At 48.2% G+C, this 15406-nt stretch overlaps 1 protein-coding gene across 1 annotated transcript in view; it reads right to left on the minus strand.

Annotated features, from left to right (window-relative positions):
- Nucleotides 1-15406, minus strand: part of LOC131830044 (deleted in malignant brain tumors 1 protein-like) — a 76644-nt gene that overhangs the window by 3142 nt on the left and 58096 nt on the right. The window contains exons 29-33 of the mRNA XM_059172439.1: nt 8439-8477; nt 6663-6974; nt 5147-5179; nt 4448-4623; nt 1659-2044 (exon numbers count right to left, since the gene is read on the minus strand). Of these exons, the coding sequence (XP_059028422.1) occupies nt 1659-2044; nt 4448-4623; nt 5147-5179; nt 6663-6974; nt 8439-8477 (946 nt within the window). The remainder of the gene's footprint in view (nt 1-1658; nt 2045-4447; nt 4624-5146; nt 5180-6662; nt 6975-8438; nt 8478-15406) is intronic.

Below are 15406 nucleotides of genomic sequence, written 5' to 3' on the forward strand. Positions count from 1 at the left end.
ATGGGATTGGAGGAGATTATGCTGAGTGAAATAAGTCAAACAGAGAAAGTCAATTATATGGTTTCACTTGTTTGTGGAACATAAGGAATAGCATGGAGGACATTTGGAGAAGGAAGGGGAAAAGGAAGGGGGGAAATCTGAGGGGGAGACAAACCACGAGAGACTATGGACTCTGGGAGACAAAATGAGGGCTTTGGGGGGGTGGGGGATGGGTTAGCCCAGTGATGGGTATTGAGGGAGCACAGACTGCAAGGAGCACTGGGTGTTAGATGCAAACAATGAATCATGGAACACTACATGAAAAGCTAATGATGTACTGTGTGGGGACTAACATTAAAAAAAAAAACAAAACACCGAAAAGATAAAACAATCCTTAATGTATACACATGTAACAACAGAGTGTCAAAATGTCTGAGACAAAAAGTAAGGGAACTGCAAAGAGAAATCTACAAGCCCACTGTGATGGCTGGAGGCTCCCCACCCCTCTGTCTAGAACTGACACGTCTGGCAGAAACTCAGGAAGGATACTGATGATCTGGAAAGGACTGCTGACCAGCTAGATGACAGCTGTAGGACACTCCACCTAGCCACCGCAGAATACAATCTTTCTCAAGCCCATGTGGAACATTCCCTGGGACAGACACCTTCTGGACCGCACAGCACACCTTAGCAAATTCACAGAGAAGGAATCACACCAAAGACATAGTCTGATCAGAGTGGAGTTGAATTAGAATTCAGTCACAGAAAGGTTGTTGGAAAATTCTTACTTGGAAATGAAACAACACACTTCTAACTGATCCAGAGGTAAAAGAAAAAGTCTCAAGAAAAATTTACAAGCTATTTCGAACTGAGTGAAATTGAATATACAATTTACGAGGATCAAATCAAATGTATGAATTGGAAAAGAAGAAAGATCTAAATAAAATCAATAACCTAAGACTCTACCGGAGGAAATTAGACTAAAAAAGAGTAATTTGAACCTAAAGCAGACAGAAGAATAGAGTGTTAGTTGTTATGTTCTGGCACCAAACTGTGCCTCTCTCCTTGATCTCTCTGTAAGGAGAATTGAAAGAGAAGAGCTTTCTGATTCAGGGACTCCATGCACTTTAACGCCTCATCTGTGCACTTCTCATGCTCACGCCTTCTCCACACCGCGCTGTCTTGCCCCGCCCCTGGCTTTTGGAAACAGGCACCTCGATGACGCATCTCCCGTGGCTCTCCCCACTTCAAAGCTACCACCAGTAAGTGATGCAATTTTGTCCTTTTGTACTAGTTGCCAATCGCCCTTCCATAATAAGGATTTTGCTCCTGTGAGAGAGCAAAGGAGCTGCAGAGGCAAACAACCTCCCGAGTCCTCGTTTGGTGAATCCTTTAGCTAAAGGAGCCTGAATAAATCTCATCACTCTAAGAGTTTAGGCCAAGAAAACCCGCCAACCCATCAAGGTAGACCAGATTCCCCGAGAGCCTGAACCACGAACGAACGGCGAGCTAATAAAGTCATAAAGCACAAAGGGAAGGGAGGCACGGGCAAGAAGGGGTGAGACAGGACCCCAGGGTCCCAGACGACAAGGGCTCTGCCCAGCTGAGAAGCCACAGGTCCCCCAAAGGCATGCCCCGTGAAGATCAGCCAGTCGTGGAAGGTTTTCCCTTCTCCTTACCCTCGCCGGATCAAATCGTACTTGACGGTGGTAAAATCATGGGGATCTGGAGAAGCCACGCAGGTATCCACGAAGAGCCTCAGGGTGGGGTTGGGGCTGTGGAGGGTGGCCTGAAGGAAGACCGCTTTCTTCTTCGGGCTTGCGTAGTGTGGCCCCGGGTTCCTCACATGCTGGGACGTGGGCAACTCAAGGAAGGATATGGACACGTCATAGCCAGCGTCCTCCCTGGGGACCTCAGCCCCAGGAGTGACTTCAGCTGCAGACGGGCCGTCCACCCTGCAGGTGAACTTGAGCTGAGGTACCCTATGCCTCACGAAGACTCGGCCGGGGTGGCCCTGGATTCGGCCTCTGACGGAGTTGGAGTAGCTGAGGGAGCCGAGCCCTTCCTGGCAGGGCGAGAGGGGAGAGCTGCTGGCCAGGGCTGGACAGACGCCTTTCTGCAGGCGCAGAGGCCTCTCCCTCACAGCCCTGCTCGGCGCCAGCTCGCCGATGAGCGGGAAGCCCGAGGCCTCGGGCCCACAGTCTGTGGTACGCCAGGCCCGGATGGGGTGACGCTGTGTCCTCTGCTGGGAGTTCAGAGCGTGTGCCAGCAGCCTCCCCCTCTTCCCTCCCGTGAGGGCCACGCTGTGCTGGTGTGAGGTGGGCAGGAGGTCCATGCTGGCTGCTTGGTGCTCCCTCTGCCGAAGTCTCCCGCCCTGCCCTCCCGTCAGCCTGTGGTAGTCTCAGGCGAGCGCAGACCACGGCCCCCTGGTGCCCGTCTCCTCCCTTCCCGCTCCTCCCTTCTCTTGGCTCCAGACCGGTTCTGGCTCCTTGGGAGCTGTGGGCCTGGCCCTGCTCACCTCAGGCTCAGCCTGGCTCCTTCAAATCCAGCGCGACTTGAAGGGCTAAGGGGGTGCTGACGGCTGTCGTGCAGAGTGCCATTGTCTCTGGAAGCCGGGTCCCCACGGCCCCCTGTGCGGCCCAGAGACTCAGCCTGCCCCGCGACGCTGGTTCAAGGAAGCCCCTGGTTGTGTGACTCGGATCCTGGACGCTCTGCCTTGGAAGCTCTGAGGACCGCCCCGTCAGCTCCAGCCAGGGCTGCCTTTCTAGACCTTTGCTTTCCTTTCCTGCTCATCCCCCTGCCCCTTCCCAGTCCCCACTCTGAAATTTTAATACAATGAAGACACTCTGCGTTCGGCACAAATACCTGTGCTTTATCCAGAAAAACAGATTTTTTTCTTGTTCCCCTGTGAAACCAAGTTTCTGCCTTGCCCCTGGAAGCAGGTCTTGCCCTGATGGACAGCTTAGAGGGAAAGCTCAACCCCTTGACCACAGGGCCCTGCCCCTTCTGAGGGGACCCAGCGCTTCCTGGTGCGGAGGGTCTCCGGTCTCTTCCCTCCTCCTCGAGCGCCCGAGCTTGCTGCTGCAGCCAGCACAGGCTGCCCGCTGCAGGGCCTCCTCCCGCTCCCCTCTCCCCAGCTCGTCTCCTCCCCAGGCCTCGGCTCCTTGGCCACCCTCATCCAAGGGGTCTTCCCCCCCCCCCCACCATCTCCTGTTCCCTTCCTTTTGCTGTCTTCTGAGCATCTGTAAAATGATTCTCTTATGTGCACTTGTTCAGTGCCAGTCTCCCTTTTCTCGAGCGGGAGGGCTGTGGAGCAGGACCCCCGTCAGTCCCGTTTTCCACTGTGACCTCAGCACCTAGAAGGTTGCTCAGCCACTGACTGAAATCACAAGTTCTGTGGCAGTGTGCTCGCCGTGGGTGGCCCGGGACTGGCCATCACCCGGAGGGGTTCCTGACCTGCTGTGTCGTCTGGCCCCTGTGCGGCGAGAGCTGGGCCAGCCAGAGCCCCAGAGGAGAGCAGCAGGGTCCTCTCCGATGACCTAGAAATTTCTGGGGTGCCCGCCTCTCAGACACCGGGGAGCTTCTGGCATGGCCCCTGGGGCAGAGATCTCTGAAGTTAAAACTACACATTTCAGGGCAAAAAGGGCAAGAATGACCGTGATCTGCATAATCAAATAGACACAACGTGAAGTTGGGAGTCAGCGTGCTCACTGGGCACCATGGAGACTGTTTGAATGAATTAACCTCCAACAGTGCCAAAGGTTTGCTGTTTTTGTGTGTGCGTCTAAATATGGGAACAGAAGAAGAGAGGAACAACTTGGAGATCTTGCTGTGGAATGTGCTACATTGTTAGATACACCGAGCAGAAGATTCCATAGTTAGACATTCTCCTATATCCTTGGTCTACTTGTTTGCTTAACTTCCATGACACTGTTCTGTGAATAAGCTGGTGGTTAAGGAACAGGAAATAAACATATACATTTCATTATCCCCTCCTGTCCTGGATAAATGCTTTCTATGTGTGGAAATACAGCCGGTTGCCTGGTTAGAACCCAGCAGTCAGATGGACAGATCATTGGTCCTCCCCCATGCGCAGCACCGTGGCCTGCCCGGAGGAGGTGTGCACTGAAGGTGAATAAAGAAGCATGTCATGGAAAATGCTTGGCTTTGGAGCTAAGAGAACATCGTCCGTCCATCTGTCGGATGTTTACCCATCCAGGCATCCACCAGCTCTCAGCACTTATTACAGGGTATTCCAAATTCAGCATGTGTTCCAAATTCCCAAAAGTAAGGAAAATTTCGGACAAATTACTGAGTGCTCCAGGTCTCACTGAACTTGGAAACAAAGTCCCGGCGGCTGTGCCTTTCCGCCGTCCCTGCCAGGTTTTGAACAGGTGGTTGAATTTTCCAAATAGCTCTCCTTGGCCTCCGTCCTCAGAAGGGTGCCACCCCCTCGGCAGTTTCTTACCTGTCTGATGGTGCCACAGTGACCGTAGGGGATGTTGAAGATCAGGTAGCGCCCGGTGACTTGGGGGCGGCACAGCTCATCATTTAAGTGGATGTCCCAAGAGGAGTAGCCCAGCCTCCGGAGATAGCCTCGGTCAATGCTGACTCGGAAGAGGTGAGGCAGGCAGGAGAGCTGGGCTGCAGGAGGAGCGTGGGAAGAAACGCACAAAGACAGTCTGGCCCAGCGGCCGCACAGGGGGATGTGGGTGTGTGCTTGCTTTACAAAGCATGGGCGGTGCCTCAGGTGGGGGCTGCTTCACTCTTATCACCCCCATCCTTGACTTGACTCTCACTGAATTTATGTCCTCATTCTCCAAAAGTCACACGAGAGCCTGGGAGTCCTACCCACGGCACGTGTCCTGCGGTCTGAGTCAGAGCCTTGTCTAACGATTTAAAGGATAACCCACTTCTCATGTTGAGGACCCCCGAGGTTGAGCACACATCTATCCGAGGCTTTGTATGAAAGGTGTTTTGGGAAAAAAGTGGCAGCAAAGCGGGAGGGAGCGTGCGTGTGAAGAGTCTTCTTCCCCAAACTCCTAAGGCCCACAAGTGGCTGGAGATGCCAGAGGTCTCAGTGGAGGCACAGGAAAGCCCATTCTTTCTCCCCGGGACACCTGCTCTCTCTGCTCCCGCTTCCCGCAGCCTGGAGGGGAGGGCTTACCCTTGTCCTTGGGTACAGCAGAGGCAGCTGGACCTGGTGAGGGGAGATGGGTGAGAAGCCAAGGTCAGCTGTGCTGATACCCTGACCTGGAAGAGGAGGCTGTGGCCAGCAGCAGAACGACAGTGCGGGAAATGGGCTCGTTGGATTTAGCTATGGCAGCTGGAGTACAGTGGCTTGAACATACTTCAGGTTGATGGGGAGGGAAAGAGGGCCTGGGGCCTCCTGATGGAGCGCGAGGAAGGGATTTGTGTGCGGGTGCAGTATTGACAATACTGGTGTCGTCAATGCTGACATTTGTTAGAGCAAGAGAATAGTCAATACAGGCTTTCCAGGTTCTAAACACCGTCGTTTGAAGGAAGCTGGCAGATGCCCCTTCCCATGCTCATGGCATGCTTGGGATCTCAGCCTGGGGCATAGGCAGTCTGTGGCTCTCAAAGGCCTCTCCAGCTCAGAAGCAAGGCAGGACAGCAACCCAGGGCCAGGGCCCAGCCCAGGAAGCGTGGCTGGCCACATTCACTCAACCTCTTCAGATACCATTGGCTCCAGACCTCGGGTCCTTTGCGGCTATACCCAGATGAAAAGGAAACCCCTTGGTGTACAATCCAAGAGTGGAAAATGAATTACTCTTTCCAGTGGGCCTGCTGACAGCAAAAGGACAGGTTGGAACTGCGAACATACACAGTGAGAGTGAGGGCCTGGCAGATAAGGATCCCTGGGCCCCAGGCTGACTTCCTCATAAGGCTGTCTGCGGGATGGTTTGTCTTGGGGACTCTGATGATTTTTCTAGTCATGATCAATCCTATGAAGGGCAAGAGTACCTCCCCCACAAAGATAAAAACATCGGGATTGATTCCTTTGTTTGCCTGTGAAAAACTAAGTATGAAACAGACAAAGGAGCTCGGACTTGTTCACCAAATCTTAGAATTCTGCGACTTTTTGAGGTTTACCTGGGTAAATTTAGGACAAATATAAGATAGTACTACTCCACAGAGAAGAGGGTCGACCTCTGGAGGTCCAATGCTAAGATGGGTGTCTGGTGGTAATAAAAAGTCCTCCAGGAGAGGGATAGGCCCCATCTTGGATGAAAGGGACACAAAGGCAGCCCAAGGTACTGTGGGGTTCTGACTACTGAGGGCGGGGTCAAGGTGTCCACTTAAGATCGCGCCCTTGATGACCCTGTCAGAAATTGAATAAGGGTCTTTGTGGTCTGACAGCCTCAAGGACACAAATTCTGTGTCCTTAATCATTGTATTATACGGCCACTTCTTCCTTCGACCTCATAGTCTTGTAGCTCTATTTCAGAACAAATACAGTCCGGAATTGGAATTCGACAAAAGTGATGAATAAAACCACAAGGCTGTGGTTTTATTTTCATGCTGTGCCATGAAAATATTCAGCACAGCAGCATGTAACAAATACGCCCTTGCTACCCTAGCAGCTGGCACCTTGGCCAACATGCAGTCCCTTGACCTTCAGAGCACGGGCAGAGGAAGAGGCACAGTCCCCCGGGACACACCTGCGCAGATCACGCCCGCGTCCTCCTGGTGCCGGCAGTTGTGCCGCGCCCAGCCGGAGTGGCCGCAGTGGTCCAGCGCGTCTTCGGTGCCCGAGCAGCGCATGTCGTCAAGCAGGATGGGCCCCGAGCCCGGGCCGAAGCGGCAGCGCCCCGGGGCTGCAAGAGCTTGGCCGCAACCCAGCAGCCGGCACACGACACGAGCGTCTCTGATGTCCCAGTGGTCGTCGCACACCGTGCCCCACACGCCCTCGTGGCGGACCTCCACCCGGCCCTCGCAGCGGCTGTGCCCATCCGCCAAGCGCAGGGGCAGGTCTGCGGGAGGAGAGAAAGCAAGTCAGGGGACAGCAGTGGCAGGCGCCACCTCCAACCTCCGCTACTGCGCACCTCCGCGTGGTGCATCGTTTGCCGCAGAAGAAATGACACTGCGATGAGATCCACCGTGTCTGCTGGTGCTGCCCTCTCTCTCTCTGTCTCTCTGTCTCTCTCTCTCTCGCCCCCCACCCCATGGCACTCCCTGTCTCATAAAAAGCCAAACCTGCATTAAGCAAAGCCCTCAAAGAACAGAGGGTATTGTCAGCCTAGTTGTCCAGATAACTAAGAATTTAATCATTAAAAATACTAGAAAGAAAGAAAACAAAACGGCAAAATCCTCCCATCTTTGGAGTAGAATGGTTGAGTCACTGGCTTGACTTAGTGAACAAAATCTATCTCATGAAATTTCTTTTACTCTTGATGAATAAAAGCCAACATTGGAGCTGTAAACTGTGTCTTCTGTGAGCCAGCTTTTCCACTTCTAGGTGTTTACTGGAGATAAAGGAAAACGTGCAGGGAAAGAGTTGCACACGGCAGAGTTCTCCACCGGAGGGAAAAAACTGGGGAGCACCGACCTGTCCACCCTCAGGGGAGGGGGTAAATCGCAGACTATCTACCCAGTGGAATATTACTAAGCAATGAAAAGGAACAAAGCACCCATACAAGGAACCATCTGGACAAATCTCAGAAACAATTTGTTAAGCAAGAGAAGTCAGACGCAAAAGAGCACTTATTATTTGATTCCATTTATATGAGATTCTAGAAACACAAAGCTAATCTACAGGGACCGAAAGCAGACCAGTGGTTGCCTGGGGGATTTATTGCAAAGGGAGGCAAAGGAGCTTTTCGGGGTGATGGGGATGCTCTGTGTCTTGATTGTGGTGGTCGCATAGGTGGATGCATTAGAAAAATCTCATAGATGTGTGCAATTCGTTGTATATAAATGTACTTCAATGGGATTTAAAAAGTAAGAATAATTTTAAAAATCTATATTATGTTGGCGGTGTCACACCAGGAGATGTGTGTAAAATGATTCGTCTCCATATAAAGTGGTTGCTGGTGACTGTTTTCCAACCTTCCTGCTTTCCTTGGCCCACAGAAGCTGTTTCGTGACAGCTAATAAATGCCCCTGGCGGTGGGTTGTCTGTGGGTATGGTATCCTGGTTTAGGATAATTGTTTGCTCCTCATTTAATTTGTTGCTTGTGATTTTGGAGCAAGATAACCATGCTTGCCCGAACTATGAATAAAGGCAAACATCTTTTCTGCAAGGTCCCAGGAAGTGAATGTGGGGCTTCCAACCCCCAAAGGGGTGTGTGTGTGTACATGCACATTTGTGTCTGCACATATCTACTTATTAGCCCATAAGGGTTTTCTGTAGAGATTAGCAACTTTGAAAAAAACAACAACAACACTTTATTAATAATGATTTGATAATTTAAGTGCTGAGAACAAAAGCAAATTACCAGGTAAAGGGGCCATGTCTTCACCAATTGAAATTGTAACTGTAAGAAAGACAGACCAAGCTTAAAAAGTGCGTATCATCAAAGTCACATATTTATAGTCAAACCTGAAAAGGAGCCACACATTTTCTCAAGGTTTAGGCACTAGTCGTCTTGTTTGAGTTTCTGCATGGGTTTAGGTGCAGAAATGCTGCCCATTAAGTTTTATTTTTTTATTGATTTTTTAAAATTTTTATTTATTTATTTGACAGATCACAAGTAGGCAGAGAGGCAGGCAGAGAGAGAGAGGAGGAAGCAGGCTCCCCACTGAGCAGAGAGCCCGATTCGGGGCTCAATCCCAGGACCCCGGGATCATGACCTGAGCTGAAGGCAGAGGCTTTAACCCACTGAGCCACCCAGGTGCCCCTAAGTTTTATTTTCTTATCGAAATGTAACAAGTGGTATGTCCTGTTATTCTACAAAAAGAAAATGATTTGAAAAATGGTCAGAAAATAAGCCTTTCAAATATACAGAATTTTTATAGGAAGAGTATGAAAGTGTTAGATTTTGTAGGAAAAATTTTGTAGGAAAAATATTTATTGGGGTGGCTATTGAGTCAGGCAATATAAATGTATTTAAAAACTCTAAAGAATAAAATAATTGATCAGGACAATTAAATGAAGCAAACCAATCAGATTTCTCAGAAACATTTTTAGATAAGAGAAGGATCATATCTGAGAGGTATACTTCCACGTGAAATACACAGAGGGAAGCAAAAAAGTGACAATGCATTTTAGGATAAATTGTGGTTGTATAAATTACTATACAACTAAGGGTTAATCTAGCAACAGGCATATGATCTTTACCAGGTGATGGTGTCACTTTTGTTGAAATCAGATTTACGGCTGCCAAAAAAAAGAGAGAGAAAAAATTTGTTTCTAGTCCAAAGAAAGCATTAATGACATCGCATGTCATTGAAATTTCACACTGTACACTCCAAGTTTATGAAAAGAAGTCTGACCCATAAGCTGCATAGAGCAGAACCCACCCTGCTTATTTATCGTGTGGACATACACATCCAGGAGTAAAACGGTATATGAGAAGTTGGCACGTTGCCAGAGAGACAAACCATTCCCATTTTGAACATCCATCCTATGTCCTATAATTTCCTTCTCAAATCCCTACAGCAGCTGTTCCCAGGAAGTACTGTCTGTATGTTAGAGACAAGGAAATCGAGACTCAGAGAGCTTGTAAACATGCCTGGGACATCTTCAGTTCTCACCTGGGACACCCCAGAACATGCACCCTTTCTACAGCACGCTGCTTTTCGGGAGCATAAAATGTGGGCATTGCAGTTCTTCTCTGCTGTCTCCTTCATCTTAGACTTTTAGTCTCCAGGATTGTGGAAAATAAATTTCTGCTGTTTAAGCCACATGGTCTGTAATACTTAGTTATGGCTGCCTGAGTTAAAGCAGTGGCAAGTTTCCTCCTTCTCTGGGCCTCATTTTCCTCCAAAACAAGGGGAGTGGTTCAGCATTGTACTCCTCGAATGTGGCCCATGACCAGCAGGATAAGCATCACCTGGGAGCCTGTGAGAAATGCAGAATCCAGCCTCCATCTGGAGCCATGAAATCCAAAACTGCATTTTACCAAGTTCTCCAGGCCATTCACTTGTACATGAACATCTGAGAATTGTTGCCATGGGCCATCTCTAACGTGTCGTCCAGGATTGATGCTGAATGCTATCTTATCCTACTCATCCTGTCCCTGCACTTGCCTCCACCATGTTCAGAATCATAACTACTGTGGGTTCCAGTGGCCTGGAACCAACCAGACCTCCCTCTCCTCTCCTGACCGCTCTTGGGGAAATAAGAGTGTGTTTTCTCTGAGTGTGTCCGCTCCTGCTGGGCTATGGTTTCTCAGAAAGTCACTCACCAGGGCTCCACAGAGAGTAGAGAACCTACCTGGTGAAGAGGCTTTTTCTCCTGGAGTGGGAGTTATATCTGCAAACAAAGAAGACTCAAACTCACCTATCAGTGAAAAGACAATGGAGAGTTTTGGTTTGAACAGCAGTGTGGTAGAAGATGGAATTGCACATGGGTAGAACCAACACTATCACAATCTAGTTCTCTTGCATTTTGGTGTGTGGGATGGGTCAAAGCACCACCTGTAACCTAACACAGGTCACCAGGCTAGTGGAGATGGGGGGGCCCTGCCCTTGCCTCCCATGAGCACATCTGATTAAGACCAGGCCAACAAGTGGAAGGAATGTCCTAGCAGAGGGACCACTTTTTTGACTATGAATGGATGAAGAGAACATGAAGCTTCATTTCTATTAAAAGGATGCTGGGACTTCTGTTGACATATCAGATCTTCTGCCACAGACAAAATATTCACTACCTATGTTCATTTGTCCAACAGAAAGAGGGAGAGTTGATCATATTTAACTTAAGAAATGTGACAGACAGAAAACATTACCAGAGGGTGTGTCCACTTCTGCTGAAGTTGAAGATACATCTGTATAGGGACAGAGAAAATAGGACACTTAAAAATGGGAGAAAGGACTCTTCAGTGTGTCTTTTCATTCAGTCTACTTTGTGGTCAACATGGTCATTATGTGGGCTCATTTTCAAAATCGAATATGGCAAGTGAGAAGCTGGTCTCATGATTTTAAACCACATGACAAGAAAGCCTTTACCAGAGGGAGAGGTCACTTCTGCTGAGGATGAAGATGTATCTGTAAAAAAGAGAAGAGAAGACCTAAAAACCAGCCGAGAGGAGAGGACACTTGAGGGTTTGTTCTTACTGAGGCTGGGCTGGGGATAAGCTTTCCATGGAACAGCCTAGACTGATGAATGGAAGTCCAAGAAGAGGCACTTACTTGGGCAGGAGACAGTGTCTTACCTGGTGTGGAGGTCACAGTGGTTGCTACTAAATCTGCAGGAGAACAAAAATAACAAAGGAACAGTAAGACAGCCATATCAAGCCTACGTGTTGCTAAATACAAGAGACATAAAGGTGGCCATCCTAGATGGTATAGGTATAACTGGCTTGTCTGGTCTTCCTGCTTTCCAGACAGGGGCATCCCTAGATCCTCCACTGCCTCCAGGGCACCTCTCCAGTCCTTGCGTTTCCATTCCTCTTGCCCACCCTTTACTTCTCCCCTCGGAGAAGGTGAACATTACCTACTTAGAGGGCAACAACCATTGGTCCAAGTTTCTCCCAATATGTGTTTGTCTAACAGAGATTCTGTAGTTGGAGGGATTCCTACACCTGGTCTTCCTTCCTCTCCTTGAATGGTTGGAAGGCAGTGACACGGGAAAGGGCGAGCTCTTGGACTGTCCCAAGACCCAGACTGAGGGTAAGGAGGGGATGGCAGGTCCATTTGCCTCTTGTACCAAGGGTTGCCCTCCAACCAAGCCTTCTCAGGAGTGTGGACCGTATTTTGGTCTTGACTCTGGTGTCTTATTTAATTGCTTTAGCACCTAGAGTAGGGGAGAGCACCCTCTTTATTGTCCTCCCCACAAATAAACCTCTAACACTATATTTGTAAAATTGTTCACCCCAAAGTCACATTAGGAACTCCTCAGATATCATTGCAACCAGCATCATTCAAGATTATTGTACAAGACAAAAGTTACTTGTTACTGTGGTCAACTCTGCATCTCTCAATATCTTGGCACAGAGCCTGGCACATGACCATCCTCACCAAATGCTGGACGAATGTCTAAGGAGGACCAGTCAAAGCTGTGGTTTGGCTCTCCACCATCCTGCCAACACCCATGCCATGACTGGTTTCCAGGAGGAGCTCCCATCATGGGCAGTTGATGTTAGATCAATAGTCTGTCCAGTGAATGACTTATTTTTGAATTTGGGAGTTGGCCAAACTAATTTTTCCCTTGGCCCACGCATTTAGCTGTGCTTCCTGGATCTCATTCCCCATTGGGGGTGCAGAGGTGGCCTATGTGAGTCAGGTCAATAGAAGCATATTTAAAGTCTCTAAAGAATAAAATAATTTGATCAGGACAGAAACAATTGTGAAATAAGCTCCCTGGAAAACCAAACATGATAATTTATAGCAAGTAAGATGGATAGAACCCACAATAACACCAAAATTACCTGTTGAGGTGGTTATAGTAATAGTAGAAGATTCTGGAAATGAGAAAAGGCAATTGATCAAAACCTGCCAAATGGCAAAAATAATTGTTTACAGTTAACCCATTTTCTTCTCTCTGTCCCTGGAGCATAGAAATCAAGGACTTCATGTATTTAACAATGGATTGTGATTCATCCCTTCCTTCTTCTATGGCAGACACTGTGCTAGATACTGGAGTCAAACAACAAAGAAATCAAGACAGGGCTCCTTCTCTGTCAAAGTGCAGCTGTGAGCAGTGCTATGAAGGGGAGATATGTGATGCTCTGAGAACCTGTGACAGGTGATGTCACCTGCCAGCGAGTACCTGTCCCTATCTTCCTGAGAGGCAACACCACCACCTTGGCTCTGTCACAGGGCTTGGCCCAGACTGGGCATTCTGCTCAAAGACAGTGACAACCTGACACTCCCTGCACTCCCCCCAGCCCCCCCCAACTGTCCTGGTTGACATGGCACAGGCAGTCTTGCTGACCCATCTGCCTATATTTGCAGTGGGCGGAGTGCATTACCAGGTGAAGAAGTCACTTCCGCTGAAGTAGGCATTATGCCTAAACAGGAAACACAAACAGGAAAATCAATCGATCAGAACGTTTTTATGCATTTTCCAGTTCTACACAATTCTGCCTTTCCTATGATCTCATCTACCTGGTTTTGTTGTTGGAAATATTCAAGTGTGAGGACTCGTTACTTCCCAACCTCCTGAATAAAAGTAGAGGCACCCAAAGCAAAACATGAACCATTAGAAATGAAAACTTTCCTGAAATGGAGCACGTTTCCCTGTCCTGTCTTTTTAAGCAGAAGACAGAGTCCAATCTGCATGACTGAGGCTCCTGGGGAAGAAATCACTGTGGCTCAGGGCTGTCATACTAGGGTACCTCAAAGGATGTTGAGGTTAGTAGGCATTTGGGGTCCATATCGTAACATTTAGAGAGTCTGGTGACATTTACTGGGTTTTGGAACACTTCTATGGCTGTCAGATGATCGGTTAGCATTTCTTGCTATTGCCACTGTGGCTGTTCTATGAGTAGCTCTTCTCCCTCCTTGTCCCCATACCCCTCCTGGTTTGTTGTCTTTCATAATACACAGTGGGGACACCATGTGTGTGTAGGAAGTGAGAACCACAGGCTCTGTATATACTCTCATGTGAGCTTGAATGTTGGGACCTAAACTTGGCTGTGTAGAGGCCCTCTGTGTCTATTTCTGGATTATAGTCCATTTTCCAAGGGATTAACTCAGCCAAACCACCCCTGGACAAATAGTGAACGCGTACTATCGAGGTAGAATTTCAATACAGCAATATCCCCGAAAGGCAGGAAGAGGACAAATCAGCAGAAGAATTGTTACCAGTTCCAAGGACCAAATCTGTGGCAGCAGTGGAATCAGGAACTGTCAAAGCAAGCGTAATTCAAGGAAATTTTAATTAAATACCATCCTTGTCCACCCAGTTTATTGATAAGTAGTGTTTTTTTTTAAAATAATCCTGTTTACAAATTCTGCCCCAGCTGTGTTCATATTTGATTACGCTCTGTTCCTATTTGATTTTCCTATTCTCTGTATCCTTGAGCTAAGGGAAATAAATAAATAATGAGGAAGATGGTATAAAGAGACCTGGGTTGGAGTCTCTGCTTTTTGTGTATGTGGCTGTGGACAAGTCCCGCTGCATCTCTCAGCTTCCTCTGCTGCATCTGAAGGGCCAGTCCATGGACCAGCAGCCTCGCATCACCTTGTTAGAAATGCAGACCCTTAAGACTCACCCCAGAACAATGGAATCAGAGCCTGCATTTCAAAAGATTTCCAGGCTGGGTGTCTGGGTGTCTCGGTCAGTTAAAAGGTTAAACATTTGACTCTTGGTTTCAGCCCAGGTCATGATCTCAAGGTCATGAGATGGAGCCCTGGGTTGGGCTCTGTGCTCAGGAGGAAGTCTGCTTGAAATCCTCTCTCCCTCTGCCTCTCCCACTCATGTTCTCTGCTCTCTCTTCCTCTAAAATCAATCAATCGATCAATCTTAAAAAAAAAGTAAAAAGATCTCCAGGTGATTTATTTGAACACTGAAGTTTGGGAGGTATCAAGCATTCATGCAGAGATGCCACTAGCCCCAGAAATAATGGGTACAGGCCAGGAAGAAACCAGATAGCACTGCCCATGTAAAGGGTCCCCTGCCTGCTCAACCCTGGACAATTGGTGTCTTGACAAAATTCATTCTAGCATTTCCTATTCTGTGGGTTCTCCAAAAGAGCTTGAAATCTGGACTTTTATATGAAATCACTCATTTGTAAAATGTGGTATTAAAAGAAAATTAAACATTGACTGGCAAAACTCTTTCGTCTGAATTAAAACCGCCCCCATGTCCAAACTTATTCAATGGACTGCCTGTTTGTGATTTTAGGTCTGAACAGTCTCTAAGGTTTCTTCCAAATCTTGAAAAAAATCTTATACGGTGATGCTGCCATATCGAACTTGACCTTGCCTGAGAGAGCTGGCAGCTGATTCTCACAGACCCAACCACAAAGACACAAATCGGTTTCATTATCTGATTTTCTTAGAGGTCAGTTTCTCCAGAGCCTGGCAGAGGGTTCTGAGATTTTGGAAACATGGGCCAAGAACTACTTTCATGAGTGTTTACCGTTGGAGAAAACTTGACTTGAATTTATTTGTTTTTAGATGGCATGTCTCCAACTTACTTAGCTATATATTGATTAACTCAAGCTCTAGGATGATCCCCAAAGTCCCCAAGAGGGAAGTTCACAAAAAGACACATGTGTTGCTTAAACTAAAGAGCCAGATACTCAGCCAAGAGCAGCACACACATCCCTTAGTAATGTGACTATCGAGCTCCCAT

This window comes from Mustela lutreola, chromosome 4, assembly GCF_030435805.1.
Source record: "Mustela lutreola isolate mMusLut2 chromosome 4, mMusLut2.pri, whole genome shotgun sequence".
Classification (NCBI taxonomy): domain Eukaryota; kingdom Metazoa; phylum Chordata; class Mammalia; order Carnivora; family Mustelidae; genus Mustela; species Mustela lutreola.